The sequence below is a fragment of the Talpa europaea genome, assembly GCF_964194135.1.
Source record: "Talpa europaea genome assembly, chromosome: 1".
Classification (NCBI taxonomy): domain Eukaryota; kingdom Metazoa; phylum Chordata; class Mammalia; order Eulipotyphla; family Talpidae; genus Talpa; species Talpa europaea.
In genome coordinates this window covers 123,515,909-123,533,579 of record NC_140073.1, presented here as the reverse complement: position 1 = coordinate 123,533,579, position 17,671 = coordinate 123,515,909, and the positions used below count along the sequence as shown (strand labels likewise).

General features: G+C 39.9%; 1 protein-coding gene across 1 annotated transcript in view; it reads left to right on the top strand.

Annotated features, from left to right (window-relative positions):
• Nucleotides 1-1,550: 1,550 nt before the first annotated feature.
• Nucleotides 1,551-17,671, top strand: part of STAT1 (signal transducer and activator of transcription 1) — a gene marked incomplete at both ends in the record, with an annotated part of 29,052 nt that continues 12,931 nt past the window's right edge. Inside the window, 10 exons of the mRNA XM_084252500.1 lie at nt 1,551-1,678; nt 2,384-2,528; nt 3,788-3,886; nt 8,349-8,438; nt 9,440-9,518; nt 10,753-10,844; nt 11,063-11,214; nt 13,692-13,850; nt 15,653-15,745; nt 17,227-17,286. Coding sequence (XP_084108626.1) covers nt 1,551-1,678; nt 2,384-2,528; nt 3,788-3,886; nt 8,349-8,438; nt 9,440-9,518; nt 10,753-10,844; nt 11,063-11,214; nt 13,692-13,850; nt 15,653-15,745; nt 17,227-17,286 — 1,097 coding nt within the window. The remainder of the gene's footprint in view (nt 1,679-2,383; nt 2,529-3,787; nt 3,887-8,348; nt 8,439-9,439; nt 9,519-10,752; nt 10,845-11,062; nt 11,215-13,691; nt 13,851-15,652; nt 15,746-17,226; nt 17,287-17,671) is intronic.

Genomic DNA, 17,671 nt, shown 5'->3' with positions numbered 1-17,671 from the left:
TGCGAGTGGATGTTAGGACTTCCTTAAATCAGGGTTTCGTTTTAATTTTTTTATCTTCACAACTGCTGGATAAGAACTGACTTACAGTTTCCAAAGAGATAAGTTACTTTATCCTTTTAAATGACATTTAATGGGCCTCCCCTGGTGGCGCAGCGTTTGAGCACTGGGTTGTGAGGCTGCCCGCAGCCTCTGCAGCGCTGGTTCTTTCAAGGCTGCCGGCGAGGGTCCCACAAAAAATAAATAAATAAATAAATAAATAAATAAATAAATTACATTTAACAATGTTGCTTTAATCTTTAAAAATTAAGACTGCAATTTCAGATACTTTGTGTCAGATTTATTGCTTGCAATGGGTATACTTCTCTTTTAAAAGGTATATGTCAAAAATAATTTATTTTACCATGTGAATCATAAAATATAAAATACTGGTTTAGGACTCTGAGTTAAATTACAAATGTACTGTAATTTGTATGAGAGCAATTTTTGGAAAGTTCTTATGACTTGTCCTAAAGCAAATCAAATTAAATAAAGTTTTATTTATTTTATAAAAGAGCAGATTCCTTTTTAAAGACATTTTTCTTGAAGATTTAGTTTGTATCCTTCACTGTTCTGGAGATACAGCAGAAATAGAATCCCCCAAATTCTTTTCTTCACATGGAAAAAACAAATAGTAATCAAAATTAAAAAAAAGAAAATATGTGCCAACTCAGAGGGTGGTAAGTGCTATGGAGAAAAATACATCTGAGAGGGCTGTTTGCTCAAGGGGTTAAGTCTCAGCACTCTGAAGCTATCCGCAGCCACTGCAGCACAAGTTCGACTGTGAAACCGGGTCTACTCATTATTATTTGAGTATTGTCAAATCCATTTAGTCGTAAGGCCAGATAGGAGTGATAGCAAGCCATTGCATCATGGAAGGGGGCCATTCAGGGTTGGAGTGAAGTCAGTGCAGAACACCTGAGCAAATTACATGAAAGGCAGCTGAGGGGTCCTCCCTGATGCCACAGGGGTTAAAGACACAGAGCTGTCAAGCTGCTGCCAGCCACTGCAACATAAGTTCCATCCCTGACTGACCCACATGGCACAGAAGACCTCTTCTGTCTCCCCTGCTGCTCCCCTCAGCAGTGTATTTCAGTAGATCTGCCTGTTCTTCTCCCCGCTCTGTCTCTGGTGAATCCTCTCACCCCTTGCACCTCTGGCCTGTACCCCAGTTCTTGTATGCATAAATAAATAAATCTTTAAAAAAATTACACCAGAGGAGAGGGCTGGTGTTTCCAGGGTGAGAGGCACTGTCAATTTAAATAAGGTGGCTAGAGAGGGCTTCCTTGTGTGTTGACATTTGAGCAAAGACCTGAAGATGTGCTTCCTGGAAATGAAAAAAAAATGTATTGTCCCCGAAAGTTCATAAAAAGCAGACTTTAGAATAGACACATGTAAATAATTTATTTCAGAGACAAATTATGTTTTGGATTAAGCACGGTATTTAAAAGAAGCACACTACTTCCTTTGAAGCTCAGACTTTGTTAGTGATCTTTGTTGTGTTTCCTTATAGGATGTCCCAGTGGTATGAGCTTCAGCAGCTGGACTCCAAATTCTTGGAGCAGGTTCACCAGCTCTATGATGACAGTTTTCCCATGGAAATCAGACAGTACCTGGCACAATGGCTTGAAAAACAAGACTGGTAAGAAAAGCTCACTTGACAGAAAGAAGTTTTCAAAATAACTTGTTGGTGAAGCAACTTAGAGTCACATTGACTGAAGATGAATCTCATCAGTGGCCATTGGGATTATCTGTTGCAGAAAATTGTGCTGATTTTTAAAAATGGCACGTGCCTTGCGAAGCTAAATACATTAGTCATAAACACTGTGATGTAGTTTTGTCCAATTCAATTAGGATGTATACTCTGAAATGCTTCGGACAAGTTGAATAATGCTGACACCGATTATTTTTCAAATTAGGTTCTAGGCTATAGAAAGAAGTAAATTAAAGAAAATAAAAACAAATTTTGGTAACACATAGATTAGAAATATCAAGTGTTAAATTAAGGGACCGCCTTTTAAAACTGATATGGCTTCCTTTCAATTTATTGTCTGTTGATGACAGAATTTTTTAATGTTGTGAAGATATTTGACTTAGAAAATTAAGACCCCTGTTGAATCACCATTAACAGGGTCATGCTGAAACTCTGTTTGAGAATTTTTCATGTTGATTATATATAAAATTAATGCAGAAACTGCTAATAAAGGCAATCTCAGTTTCTAAATGAGGAACTAAAAATCTAAGAAATACTTAAAATTACTTTTAATAATCTCAATAAAGAAGGCAATATTTATTTTGCCTGCTTAAATAGTATCTAAAATAAAATGTATATATTTAAATCCCCTAGGGAACATGCTGCCAATGATGTCTCATTTGCCACTATCCGATTTCACGACCTCCTGTCTCAGCTGGACGATCAATATAGTCGCTTTTCGCTGGAGAACAACTTTTTGTTGCAACATAACATAAGGAAAAGCAAGCGCAACCTTCAAGTATGACCTGGGTTTTCTATTTTGGTTAAAATGTTACCATACTGGGTATACTTAAAGTTCTTTTCATTCAGTAAATGCTTCTGAGGAACACACTGATTGTATTTAGAAAAGTTACAGAGGCTGGAAATAAACTCCCTTTATGCAGCTAATATTTTACAGCATAAGTAAAATAAAATGTCGGTTCTTTTTTCTAAACATAGAAGGAATTGTCTATGTTTCTATGTTTAAGTGTATCACCTATTAGATATCAATAAATCTGAGAGAAATAAGAAACTATAACTTTGTTTTAACTAAAAAAATGCCAGTATTTAACCCAAAGGAAAAAAAGGGTTACATAAAGTTTAAAGGAACTTTAGTGTTGAGGCCAGTCTAAGTCCTTGGTACAGAGATGAAGGAAAACTCCAGAAAGATTGGACCTTCCTAAGGCCCATTAGTGAGTTGGTGAGTTAGAACTAGATCCTATCGTGCTTTGCCTTTGCTGGAACTACCCTCCCACTGCAGAGAAAGTCAAAGTGAGTTCCAGGCAGCAGAAAATGTATCATGAAGTTTTGGGGTTCTTCAAAAAGATGCCCTTAATTCTGGCAACAATATTTATTTCTGCAGTAAGCAAACATTTTTGTTTTAATGTTATCTTGTTTCATGCAACACAACCAAAGGCTTAGATTTAGATAATTGGAGGCTTCTTTATTTCCTCTGTGAATGTGATTTTATAACACCAGTGAGTGGGGAAATCAGGTTAAATTTATGGAATTTGCTCTTGTATATATTTTGCTTAAATGCCCCTGTTACAAGGAGCCACAATTGTCAGTGTTTTGCAAATTAGCCTTGACAAGGAAACAGAAAAACTGAGAAGAATGTCATTTGCCTAATTCAAAGTAGAGACCAACAGAAATTAACTGAGGAATATCATGGCTACTTTTTTGTATTATTTGTACTATTTCAGGACTCTAAGAGAAGAAAAATTGGCCTCAAAACAATAGAAATTAAAGTAAAACTATTGTCTGAACCATGTATGAAAATTGAATTTTCAGTCCAATGTAATTTAGGGGCCCTCCACTGCATTAGAAAGTTACAGTAGTTTTTTTGTCAAAATTCGTGAAAGGAATATTTTGATATTACCAAAATGGTTTACATAGAATTTAATAAATGTGAGATGAGATTTCTGAGTGAATATGAACAAATTAATTTCAATTTAAAATCCACAAATATTTAAACATTCTGGAATGTAATTTATTTTTATTTTAACAACCCATATATAGGATAATTTTCAGGAAGACCCAATACTGATGTCTATGATCATCTGTAACTGTCTGAAAGAAGAAAGGAAGATCCTGGAAAATGCCCAGAGATTCAGTCAGGTACTTTTTTTCCCCAATTGAATACATCACCATCGTCATCGTCATAATTAAGAATAATAATAAAATAAGAATCCATGAATTCATCCTACACATGTTATTTAAGAAGTGTTCAAGGAAGTGATGAATAGCCCTCTGATTTTATAGCCCCAAAAGTGAGGAAAAGCAAATATATATTATAAACCCAAACTTTTAAGAAAGAACCCTATCTTAATGGAATTCATTCTAGTGAGGGAGAGAAACAAAATCCTTTCAGATGGTGATAAATTGCTTTGAAGATAATAAACATGAAACAAAAAAAAGATAATTAAGACATGTTACTATGATAGTAATGGGGTATCTGCGGATGGGATTGGGTGGGATCCAGAAACTTCTCTAAGGTGCTGGAGCAGGAAGGGAAGCAGGCAGATAAGGAGGGCTCCTGCAGCAGCCAGGGAAGAGACGGTGAAAGTAGAAAAATTCAGGTTATGTTTTAGTCTTGGTTCGATAGGGCTTACATTGCAGGTTCAGATGTGGGAATGTAAGTGAAAGTTCAAGGATGAATATGGTTCAGCCTGAGTCTTTTGGAAATATTATTTATTTAGTATGAAGAAAATGGAAGAAACAGGAGTGGAGTTTTTGTAGGGCCCAATAGATTTTAGACAAGAACAGGTTGATGGGAAATCAAGAGCTCTGTTTTGAATAGGATTGAGCTACCTGCTAAATATCTAAGCTGTTCAGTGATTGAGTCAGAGTTATTTATATTACTATCAAGTTGTTTGATCATGGTTTTAGTAATCATAATGCAAACCTTCCTGCCAACCAGTGTCCAGTTGTTCTTTGAAATTGCGGTGGCATTTATGCAATCCTTTCTTGAGTGATGGGGGTGGGGGGTGGGGGGGTGGGTGGGTGGGTGGGGGGTGGGGGGGTGGGTGGGTGGGAGGGTGGTGTGGGCAACCCAGCAGGCAGGCAGTTGTGAAACCAGAGTGTACGGGTTGTTCTGGCTGAGACCATTCCAACAGGGGTTGTGGCAGGTGGGGGGAACATGGAATGCATGCTATGTGTGTTTCCCTTAGAAATAAATAACAGTGAACTGTCAGATGATGGAGGAGCCTGAGAGAGAGAAGTTAAGTAATGCAGGTGACTGCCACTCTCCATATACTTTCTGAGTATTTGCCTCAGTCCTAAATCTGCTGCTTCTCAGACACGTAGTTGCTGCTGTCTCCCTGTCAGGAAAGGGAAACAGAAACTGCTGCGCTGAGCATGTAAAATATGCCTTATTTGATCTATACTCACGCTAGTCATTCTCCTCTGAGACCTAGGTGAGACCATGGCATCACCTGGGAGGTTTCCAGCAGAAAATTTTGATTATGTAGGATTCTCATCTTTTTAAAAAAATTTTTTTAAAAGATTATTTATGCATACAAGAACTGGGGTACAGGCCAGAGGTATGGGGGGAGAGAGGATTCACCAGAGACAGAGCGGGGAACAGAACAAGCAGACTGACTGAAATACACTGCTTAGGGTCACGTAGGCCCTTGCCATGGTCACCAAATATTTTTGTGCCAAGCACCTTCCAGTGTGACAGCAGGAAGGGCAGGTAGCAGGAGTGCAGCTGTGTTCTTACAAGCGTCGCTATGTGGCTGTTCGCTACACTGACGCTTGCTAGTTTAGGGAGGAGGACTAGGAAGTCAGGATCCCTCTGTCTGGGAGAAGTGTCCCAGGTGTTACCATGTCCAATGTCCATGTTCAGTTGGCTTAGAGGTGACAATAGCAAACATTTCCCTGCAGAGGCAGGAAGCTGCTTGAGGTGATGGCTTGTTCTAAATGGCTGTTTTATCACTCAGTGACATGTGGCACCCAGGACACTGGTGGTTTTCATTTGTTTCTAGTATATACTTTACAACTAATATAATCAGAAACTTTAAATTTCTGCTATTCCAGACTATATAGAATGAAGGAGACCTTCCAGCTGTTTTCTATAAACAAAGAATGACTTTGATAACCTAAACGTAATAGAAACAGAACTTGAAAGGAAATTATAGGTCAATTCCACTTATGAGTATCAATTTAAGTCCTAAATAAAATTTTCAAGATCAGAGTTAAATACTAAATGAAGAAAATAATACCTCATGATACCATAGAGTTTATTCTACAAGAGTAGAACATGACTGGGAATCCACTAATGTAATGTCGTCATATAAATATGCAGAGAAAAACAATGTGCTTGTCCTCAAAGAGGATGAAAAAGTCTGAAAAAACCATTTCTGAACCAAAAATTTCACTAAGAGAAGAATTGATAGATACCTCCTTAGCATATTACAATCTCCATCTCAGTTCTTGAGATAGTATCTTATTTAATTGAGAAAACACCAGTAAGTCAGAGACATGGCAAGGATACCCACTATTGCCATGGCTCTTTAACATTGAGCTGGTACTGCTGACCAAGGCAGCTAGAAAGGAGAAAACCATGAACAGTATAAGGATAAAAACATTGTAAAGATGTCATTTCTTCCTGAGTTAACTCTTTTTTTTTTTAATGTAATCCCAATAAAAGTAAAAAGTTGTTTTCTGAAGCTATACAGATTGACTCTGAAATTCATATGAAGTGAGTGTCCAGAGTAGGGAGGAACTGCATCAACAAGTAGAGCTGGGAGGGGCCTCCCTGGTGGCTTAAAGGGTTAAGCGTCAGCACTATGAAGCAATCCCCAACTACTGCAGTATGACTTTGATCCCCAGCCAGGAAGGTGACCCACATGGTGCAGCAGACCTCTCCTATCACGCTCTCTGCTCCCCTCAGCAGTGTATTTTAGTCAGTCCGCCTCTTCTGCCCCCACTCTGTTGCTGGTGAATCCTCTCACCCCCGACACCTCTGGCCTGTACCCCAGCCCATGAATGCATAAATAAATAAATCTTAAAAAAAAAAAACAACAACAACAAGTAGAGCTGTGAGATGGGACTAGTCCGGTAGATCCACTGTAAATGCTCCATAATTAAACATTATTCAGGGGTTCAGGTTTATGAAGAGAAAGAGCTTGAGAAAAAGAAAAGAAAAAAATCTCAGGTGCCTATGGAAATTTATATGCTATAGATCACAGCTCAGAACTCTGGAAAAGTGAGAACTTTCACTAAATGTTAAGACAAATGGGTAGCCAAATGGAAAAAAGTTAAAATTGAACCCATACTTCACATTCAATGTAAAAATCAACTTCAAATGGATCAGAGATCACAAAGTGAAAAATGAAATGAAAGGGTTGGACTCCTTTGTTGTCTGTCAGTGAGGAAAGACACTAATGTGAAGGACCAAGTATTTAAAAAAAAAGCTGATAAATTCAAATATATAAAAACATCCACATGGAATCTGTGCTGTGAGGGGCACAGTGTGGAAAGGTGGGCAGCAGCTTTCGAGGTGTGGGACTTTAAACAAAAGCAGTATCTTTCTAAATTTGAATCTCTGAGATCAGAGTCTATCCTGTTTGCCACTCTACACCAGAGCCTAGAACACTGCGTGACCTTGACTTAGTTCTTGGTGTTTGTTACGTGAGTAAATCAGGGAAAACTTTATGTAATGAACAGTAGATGCTGCTGCATCGGGGCCTTCTGACTATCAACGAGGAGGACTCAGTGCTCCCAGTGCGTGTGCAAAGACAGTCTTTACTTCAGAGTAGCTGATATTCATTGCAGTCCGTAACGGCAATGCTGTTTGAGTTTGATATGCCTCTGAATCATCTGGGATCCTGTAAAAATGGGGTTGTGCCTGCCAAATCAGATTGGGATCTAAGATTCTTTTTTTAAAAAAGATTTATTTATTTATGCATACAAGAACTGGGATACAGGCCAGAGGTGCAGGGGATGAGAGGACTCACCAGAGACAGAGTGGGGAACAGAACAGATGGATTGACTGAAATACACTGCTGAGGGGAGAGCGGTGAGTCAGGAGAGGTCTGCTGTGGGTAGCTCCCTACTAGGGATCAAACTGGTGCTGCAGTGGCTGCCAATAGCTTCATAGGTTGTTTCTTAACCCCTTGCACCACCAGGGAGGCCCTGGGATCTAAGATTCTACATATACAGCAATATCTCATGTGGTAAGATGACCCTTGTTTGGGGAGCACACTGTCAATCTCAAGGCCTTCAGACAAATCAGGACAGGGTTAATAAGAATAAATTTGTCTATAGAATTTAAGAAACCCTGAAATAAATTCCTATGTGGCACCATGTAACTGTATGAATAATGGAAAATTCCTGAAACACGATTTGTTTATTACAGCCCTGGATTTTCTGTGGTCTTATTAACAGTTTGTCAGTGTACTCCAGGACCTTGGGAACTGAGCTGTTTCTTGACAGCTCTCATGTGGGAAACCTGTAGGGCTTTGAAAATTCTGGGAGGGAGGGAGGGTACAGAATGTGGACTTGACTTTGGAGCATAACCAGTGGGTCGATATGTCAGGGGAAATGGTGGCTGTTAATCTGGTATCTCCTGTTATAGGCTCAGTCGGGGCATATTCAGAATGCTGTGATGTTAGATAAACAGAAGGAGCTTGACAGCAAAGTCAGAAATGTCAAGGACAAAGTTATGGTGAGTATTGAGTAAATACATACATTTGTTCTGTAACTTTTTGTAGAGGAAAAAAGGTTTCAATTGCTCTAGTGTAATGTAGTAACTGATTTCAGCCTTTTAAGTAGTTGAGAAATTTTACTGACGTTCCAAACCATATGCAAACTAGCAAAACCAATGAGTCGATAGGCATTTATGGCACCTGCTATAACTTCAAAGCTTTGTGCTTATCTTTTTCTTCCTTGCAAGGCTGTTTAAAACTGTTGACTTTGCCCTCTTACCCAATACACTAGATCGTGCTGCTCTAAATAGCCTTTGTGTCTACAACTTTCAAATTAGGGCCGTCAAATTAGGTTGCATAAAGCGCCAGAGTAGAGAAAGGCACACTTCTTGAAGCATCTGTTTTGTCTTAAGACATGGGAGGGAAACAAAAACAGTTAGTTGGGATTCTGGTCCATTTCTAGTCAGAATAAAACACTGCCAATAATTTTAAGATGATCTTGCAAGAAAACATGTCAGCAGAGGACTGCTTCCGTGGCCTTGGTGGTATGTGTTACCTCCTCTCCACTGTTAGGGCTATTTGGGGGGAAAAGATGGGGAAAGCATCTGGCTTTACACCAGGCCTGTATTAGTGGTGAAGGCCTTCCAGCCCAGGGTTGCCATATGCTGTGGGTCTCTGGGACACACCACTTGGCCTTGACTTTGTGCTGTCACTTTTTGCTTAAACTTTAGATTCTTTGGAACCACTTTATCCTGCAGTTTCCTAGGGAAACATTTCATTAAAGTAGAAATCAAGTGACCCACTCTAGAAATATCCATCTATTTTCTATTAAATGTTACTATGTACCTATCATTGAAATAGAAATTATTTCATGTATGTGATTAGGATTGTGCCAAATCCAATCCATCTTTGAGGAACAGGATTGTTTTACAGTTTTCTGGGTCCTGTGTCCTAAATAAATTATTTCCTTAGATCTTTGGAATCCAATCCATGAAAAACCTGTTTATGTCTTTATTTGTAGTGTATAGAACAGGAAATCAAGACTCTAGAAGAGTTACAAGATGAATATGACTTTAAATGCAAAACTTCACAGAACAGAGGTAAGCTTTAACATCTAGAGCAGTGTTCATTGACTATGAGGCTTTTTTCGGTTTGTAGTACATAACAAAGCTGAATACACCTTTACTTGCCAAGTATTTTATCACTCTGATTTGCGATCTTGGTTTCTTGCATATTCAGGCCAGAATTTCTTAACCTCAGTACTATTGACATAATGGGCCAGATAATTCTGGGCTTCTGTCCTGTGCATTGTTGGATGTTTTAACAGCGCCCTGACTTCTCTCCACCAGATGGCAATAGAACTAGCCTTTAGTCCCCAGTGGTGACAACTGAGCTGTCTCCAAACATTGTCAATGTTTGTCACCCCTATTTGATAACTACTGGCAGTGTGTTATCCCTTTATTTTATTGTGCCTATCTCACTGATTGGCACACTGGTAACTGGGTGCAGTTGCCTGGCCCTGCCACCTAAATCTCCTTCCAACAGTCCAGCTCTGCATATATACTCTATTTTGTTGTTGCTGCTTGTTCTTAATGGTGAGAGAACAGCAATCGAAAATATCCCACTTACTTGAATGATGTTATGGTGATAAGGCGAGATTATTAACATAATTTGAGTAGAAGTATGAGAGGAACCTCATCTAGTACTTCCTGATTGTCTACTTCTCTTTCAGAGTTACAGATAAGCTCTGTATAAATTTTTTTAAATAAATTTTATTTTTATATTCCCCATACAATTGCAACCCCCTTATTTGACCCCAATCCCTCCCCTCCCCACCCCCCCACCCCCCATAGAGTGTCTCTGGTTCATAGTTTTTTGTTGATTTTGATTTTCACTTTCTTATAGTTATTCATTTTCCTGGTCCCTTAGTTAAGTTTTCTAGATTCCTGCTATGAGTGAGACCATCGAGTATTTTTCTTTTTCTTTCTGGCTTATTTCGCTGAGCGTGATCCCTTCCAGCTCCATCCATCTGAGACTTTGACTGGTGTCACTTCTATTTATTTATGTAACAGTTTGACAGAGACTGAACAGTCAGACAGTGTTGTTTCCCATTCACATGGGTCATTGGTAACAAGGTTTTACTGGGGTCAGTGTTTATATTGAGATTTTTCTTGTCTTGTTCAATAAAAATTGAAGACCAAGCTTTGACTTACCACCAGAGTGCACTTGGATAGTGTATTTCCCCTAAATGTATATGAACCTTGGATTTAGTGGGTTTTATCTTTTTTTTTTTTTTTACATTTATATTTATCTGCTGTCTCTCCCAATTCACAGAACATGAAACCAATGGTATAGCAAAGAATGATCAGAAGCAGGAACAGATGTTACTCCAGAAGATGTATTTAATGCTTGACAATAAGAGGAAGGTATGAATCACTTCCATGTTGCTTTTTTCACAATCTGTAAATAATAAATTTGAAGTTGAGAATAGAGGAAAAAATATTTTTATAAACACTTGGCTCAGAGCCCTACTTGTGGTGACACAACTAGGATGAAAGGCTATTTGCTTTGCTTTAAAAAATTCTTTTAAAATTCAGTGATTAAAGATGAACTTATTTCACTTTGTTTCTTCCTCTCCCTTTAGGAAGTAGTTCACAAAATAAGGGACTTGTTGAATGTCACTGAACTTACCCAGAATGCCCTGATTAATGATGAGCTGGTGGAGTGGAAGCGGAGACAGCAGAGCGCCTGTATTGGGGGCCCCCCCAACGCCTGCCTTGACCAGCTGCAGAACTGGTAAGAGCCTTCAGAGTGGAAAGTTGGCAGCCGAGTAGCTAACCATATAAACTCATAAAGTGCACTTTCGAGTAGTGTTAGTTGAATGGACCCTGTCAAAACTTGGGTTGGGAGTTGGATGTGGTCCAGCTTCTGGCCTGGACTCACTAGGGAAGCTCAGTGTTTTCCAAGCCTGTTGCCACGTTCAGCCCAGGTCGGCTTGGTTTGGAGCCTCCCTCCCTGGCGTACGTGTACTGTGGGATGCATCTCTTGACTGTGCCAGAACTCCAGTGCCATCGTCATCACATGATGCATTTAGCAACTTCAGTCCCAGTGTTTTCTTAAAAACAAAATAGCTTGAGGCATTTTCCAGGCTGACATGAAATAATAGTTTGTTTTGGGTCACTGATTCATTCATGTCTTCAGTAAATCGTTGTGAAGTGCTGGGTGCCAGACACTGGGTGACAGCCTCCAGGGCCCTCACTTATGTGGAGCAAGAGGTCGGTGTGGCAATAATCCCGTGCAGGAAGAGGTTGCTGTGCTTGAACACAAGTCCCTGCAGAGTTCTGTGGGGGAAGCAGTCCCCAGGAAGGATGTGTTACACAGACTTCTGAGAGTAAATTAGGAGAAGTTCATATAGACCAGACAGGAGAACACGGACAGCGGTGCGGAGGGGAAGAGAGGCCAGCAGGAGCACAGCCTGCAGCACTGCCGATGGGGTGGCTGGAGAGTCACGTGCTGGGGGTAGGAGGAAAGCAGAGCTGGCAGGAGAGGCTGGGGCTGACTGATCATGGAGGTTCCCAAACCATATCTGGAACAAGGATTTTATCTGGGCACTGGTGGATCAGGCAGATATTTTATTTTATTATTATTTTATTTTATATTTTGTTTTATTTTATATATTTTTATATCATTTTTAATTTTTGTACTATGAATGCATTTTCATCTTGGTTATATTCCCCATACACTTCCCACCTCTCCCCTTGTTTTGATCCTACTCACTTCTCCCCCCTGCCCCCCATAGTGTGTCTCTGGTTTATAGTTGCTTGTTGATTTCGATTTTTACTTTATTATAATTAGTCTTTTTCCTGGTTCCTTAGTCAGGTTTTCTAGATTCCTGCTATGAGTGAGACCATCCGGTATTTTTCTTTTTCTTTCTGGCTATTTCGCTGAGCATGATCCCTTCCAGCTCCATCTATGTTGCTGCAAATGTCACGAGTTTATCTTTTTTGAATGCTGAGTAATTTCCATCGTGTATATGTACCACATCTTCTTGATCCAGTCATCTATTTTTGGGCATTTGGGTTGTTTCCATAGCTTACATATTGTAAATAGTGTAGGCAGATACTTTATTGAAGTGAAGATTTATTTCGCTGATTTTCAATTTTGAAAGGTTAACTCTGGCAACAGTCTGGAGGCTAGAATAGACACAGAAAGACCCATTGAGCCGATTCATTCATACCTTCAAGTAAATCCTTATGAAATGCTGTGTGCCAGACACTGGGTGACAACCTAAGGGGCCCTCGCCAGTGTGGAGCAAGAGGTCGGTGTGGCAATAATCCTGGAAGAGGTTGCTGTGCTTGAACACAAGTCCCTGCAGAGTTCTGTGGGGGAAGCAGTCCCCAGGAAGGATGTGTTGCACAGATTCTTGAGAGTAAATTAGGAGAAGTTCATATAGACCAGACAGGAGTGCTCTTTGGGATGTGGAGGGGAAACTGGTGAGAGCTAAACTCAGGATCAAGCAGAAGGGATGGAAAGGGTAGAGTCAGAGAGAATTTGAGGGGATGGTGACTGGAATAATTCCCAGAACCCTAGGCTGGAGATTTTGTGAGATTATTTTCTGAATTGCTTTTTTTTATACAATGAATATTCAGTCATTTGCTTTTATTCTGTGACTGACTTGTCCATATACACATTTCTTGTGGGTTAAAATGGAATTTCCCAGCCCAGTATACCCCCTTGCCCCTTGAGAAGCACTGACCCCCAAAACCTCCAGGGTGCCAGGAGACCCTGGGCTGTGTGGCGCCCCCCAGTGGTAACTTTGGGGCACAAGAAACCTCTTTTACTCCCCTCTGCCCAACATCTCTGTCCTGATAGAAACCCTGTGGGGGCTCCTTTCTGCCTCCCACATGGCCCTGATGGTGTCTGTCTTGTCCTGTCCCCAATCTCTGCCCTCTTCCCCTTTTCCTTGTCCCGTTAAGTCATTAAATCACACAGATCTTAAAGTCACATGTCCCATAGAAGCCGCATCCCCAGCCTGTCTCTCCTTGCATTCATCTCAGTAATATGCAGAGGTTTCTGACGCCAGCTGCCATCCCTTAGTGCATATTAGTTTTTTCTCCCCAAGAACTGAGCTCCTCAATGCCTAAAGGAGCGTTGGCCTCTGTCTCTCTGCAGCCTGTGCAGGTAAAGTTGTGCGTTGCCTGTAGGGTCCACTGTTACTTCCTGCGGGCTGCTCTGGGGCTATTTCTGATTGAGAGCTCTGTGTCTTGTGCCAGGTTCACCATAGTCGCGGAGAGTCTGCAGCAGGTTCGTCAGCAGCTTAAAAAACTTGAGGAACTGGAACAGAAATACACCTACGACCTAGACCCTATCCCAAAAAACAAACAAGGGTTATCGGATCGCACCTTCAGCCTTTTCCAGCAGCTCATTCAGAGGTAAATTGAGGGAAATGTATTTGCATCTTTTGTAATGTTTTTATCAGAGGAAAAATTTTATAGTAATTCAGATAGCTGAGAAGGGTTTCATAGGATAGATTTTTTTTTTTTTTTTTTTTTTTGCTTAACCAGCAATTGACTCTTTCTGAATTTGTTGTTTATGCCTACATCCCTGCCTAGACCAGGACTAGTAATTTTATTCCTGCTCTTTGTCCCAGCGCTAGCCTGCTGAGACCTGGTGAATCTAACCATATGATGACCTCTCCTTTCCATGGGTGACCTCATCTCATTTCAGGCTCTTAAATCCTCTCTGCTGAACTCTTTCATGGTAGCCTCCAAACTAGTGCCCTTTTCAGGTGCCCTTTTCCTTCCCAGTCCCGGTGACCCAGCTCTGTACCAGGCAGAGTCCTGTGTGGTTCTGCATCACCTACACAGTGGAACCCCTCTGCTGGGTACCCCGCCCCACCCACTGCCTGGCCCTAGCTGGCCACTCCAGAGTTAGCTTCCACTGACCCCGTTCCCAGGCACACTTCACCTTGTGCTGTTTTCAAGGCCCATCTAGTGCACTTGCTCCTCCATGTCTTGCCAACATTATTTCTTCCACCTCAGAGCCTTCTTCTCTTGTACCTATTTCAAAATTGTATTATCCCGAAAGTTTCAGCTTTCAGCTTTCATTTCATCATGAAATCTTGCCAGTCTCTAAACACATTCCCTCCCTTCTAGATCTGCATAGTTCATTTCTTATTCTTCCATTATGGATTTTATTATATAGTTGTCAAATATTCTGTTGCCAGTAGGTGGGTTCTGGATGGCAGAGATATGCCTTTGTCAACCATTTTCCCCCACTAAGGCTTGCCCATGGTAAGATTGTACAAGCATGCTTCGTAGATAAATAAATGGCATTGAGTGGAAGAGTAGATTTCATATTGCACCTTTTTTTTTAAATGCTAACTTGACATAATAAAAATATCTTTGGTTCCCTGTTGCTAATGTCTAAATAGGGATGTGTAGATGTCAAATTTTAACATAATTAAGGACTTTACTTGGGTTTTGGAGTGCAAATTTGACTTTTTTTTTTTTTGTGGGACCCTTGCTGGCGGCCAGGAAACGAACCAGCACTGCAGAGGCTGCAGGCAGCCTCGCAGCCCAGCGCTCAACCACTGCGCCACCAGGGGAGACCCAAATTTGACTTTTTTTATTGAAAATTAATGGTTGGGAATGTTTACTAGATAATAAATATTACTAAGCAATTTTACCAGAAGAATAATTTTCCAAAGGATACTAAAATTTGCATTTCAAATATAATGCTTATGATATTAAGTAATAAGTTACATACATGGTTTATTTTTAAATGTACTAAAATTTCTTTTTGTCTCCTTATTTTTAAATTGAGGTATAACATTATGTTATACCATTATGTTATAGGACAACATTATGTTAGTTTCAGGTTTCCAGCACAATGATTTGATATTTGTTATTTATATGGCAAAATGATCACCACTGTGAGTCTAGTTAGCAAATTTGATTCTTAGTGCAGATTTGTAAGTGAGCATAATCAATCCAGGATTTTCACTGTTGAAAAGTATTACCATCTCTATAATTACACTGATTTTGTGAGTACAACTTAGATTTAAAGATTTCTTTTACTGACTAACCTTACTTTATTCACCCAACTGGTTAGAATCTTTCAAACTGTCATTTAGCTTCTGCCTTCTCACTTCTTTTCTCTTTAGGGAACATAATTTTTCATTGTCTCAGCCTTAATGAAAATGCTCATTTCCATTTTTGCTTGAAATTTACAGCTCATTTGTGGTGGAAAGACAGCCTTGCATGCCAACTCACCCTCAGAGGCCGCTGGTCTTGAAGACTGGGGTACAATTCACCGTGAAGTTGAGGTAATGAAGAAAAGATGGAATCCCATACGCTGCTGGTCACACAATGACACCCTGATTTCTCTTTACAACACTGTTATACAGGGAACCTTAGCGGAATTAGAAGTAGCAGAAGTAATTTTGCAAAGATATTTAATATTTACAAAACCTAAAAGCATGTCTCATGTATTCATAATAGAAATGCAGCAGTTATATATATAAATACACACACACACTAATTTTTTTTCTACTTGTGCATGTAATGCAGGTTCACTGTGAAAAAGAATTTGAAATTACAGAACTGCAGTATATAACTGAAAGTTCCCAGCAGCCTCATCCCCTCTTAGCATAAACTTATAGTCTGAGCTTGATACAGCCCCTAAAACTGTATGTCCTGTGTGTGAATGTGGGTTTATGACATATGCATGGTGAGGAGGTTCATGGCTTTTATCACATTTCAAAGTTGCCTGCAACCTAAATAGTAACAACTTAGTCTATCCTCCTGGAATTTTGTCCATGTCTATACAAACATATAAAAACTCATTTGTATGTATGTATATGCATGTGTGCTTTTTCATACAGAGGAACACTCATGTATGCACACACAAATATATATGACATACAAGATTTCATTTTTAAAAGCTAGGGCCCTCTCTATAATGTTTTGCAGCCTGTTTTTCTCCTGTATAATAAATCAAAAAAATGCTTCCATGTGAGAACATGTGGTTTAACTTTACCCTGTTGGAAGGCATCATTCATTCAACCGTTCCTTTACTGAGGAGCACTGAGACTTGGAAGAGCCGTGCTTTCCTTCTGGGGTATTGCAGAAGTCGGGCCCCAGAGGCTGCTTCCCTGGCTGCCAGTGTTACAGCCTCACAGAGAATCACCCACCAGGCCAAGGGCTCCCAGCTGGAAGGGGCTAGAAACCTAACCCCATCCACCTGTGCATCTTAGCAGAGCTGACCACGCGGGGTTTCCTTCCTGAGGTCTCTTGCTCGACAGAGTAGAGGCAGGCTTCTACCTTCCACACTGCCCTACAGCAATTATCCATGCAACCCTCACGTTCCTGGTGATGAGTGATAGTTTTTTTTTCCCCAGACAGCACAAATATTAGATACAAGTTTTACTAAAAAGTAGTTTGCTTTTTTTATCCTTGCAATTGGCCCAAAATAAACATTTTGATAGAATACAGTATTGACGAGGTTATAGAGGGAAGTAGATACCCTCACTAACTTTTGGTGGGAATATAAAATCAGTCCTGCTGTCCATCATAATTTAAGTTACATTTTTGTGGTGGCAATTCGACAGCTAGGAATTTATCATACAAATATACTTTATAATTTATCATACAAATATACAAATAGACATACAGGATGTCGGTGCCTTTGATTGTAATAACCAAAACCTGGAGGTGGTTGGGGTTTCACTGATAGGGAATTAGAATATTAAATACATTATAATAGATTAGTTTTTAAAATAATAATGACTTTTATTTTTCTTTCCAGATTGTTGGTGAAATTGCAAGAACTGAATTATAATTTGAAAGTCAGAGTCTTATTTGATAAGTACGATATCTTTAATGTTATCTAAGATACATGTACTATTGAAATACTGGTTGTACTACCCAAATGCAAACTGAGGTACCAGGGCCATTTGAAAATGATTCTAGTAGATTTAAATCAATAGCTCCAGATCTGGATATTGGAAGCTTCCTGTAAAGCATGTATCACACACCCGTGTCTTTTTTGGATTATAAATGAACAAATGAATGAGTATATTTTGTGCATCTGAACTAGTAATGATCATGTCTTGAAACAGCTGGTCATGGCATCCCGTCCTCCTCCCAGACCAGCCCCAGCGAAGGGGCCCTTGTTCAAACACAAGCCTTCCTTCAGGCTGCTGGGTTGAGTTGTGGCCAGTTGTTGCACTGTTTCTGGAGTGAAGCTGGCA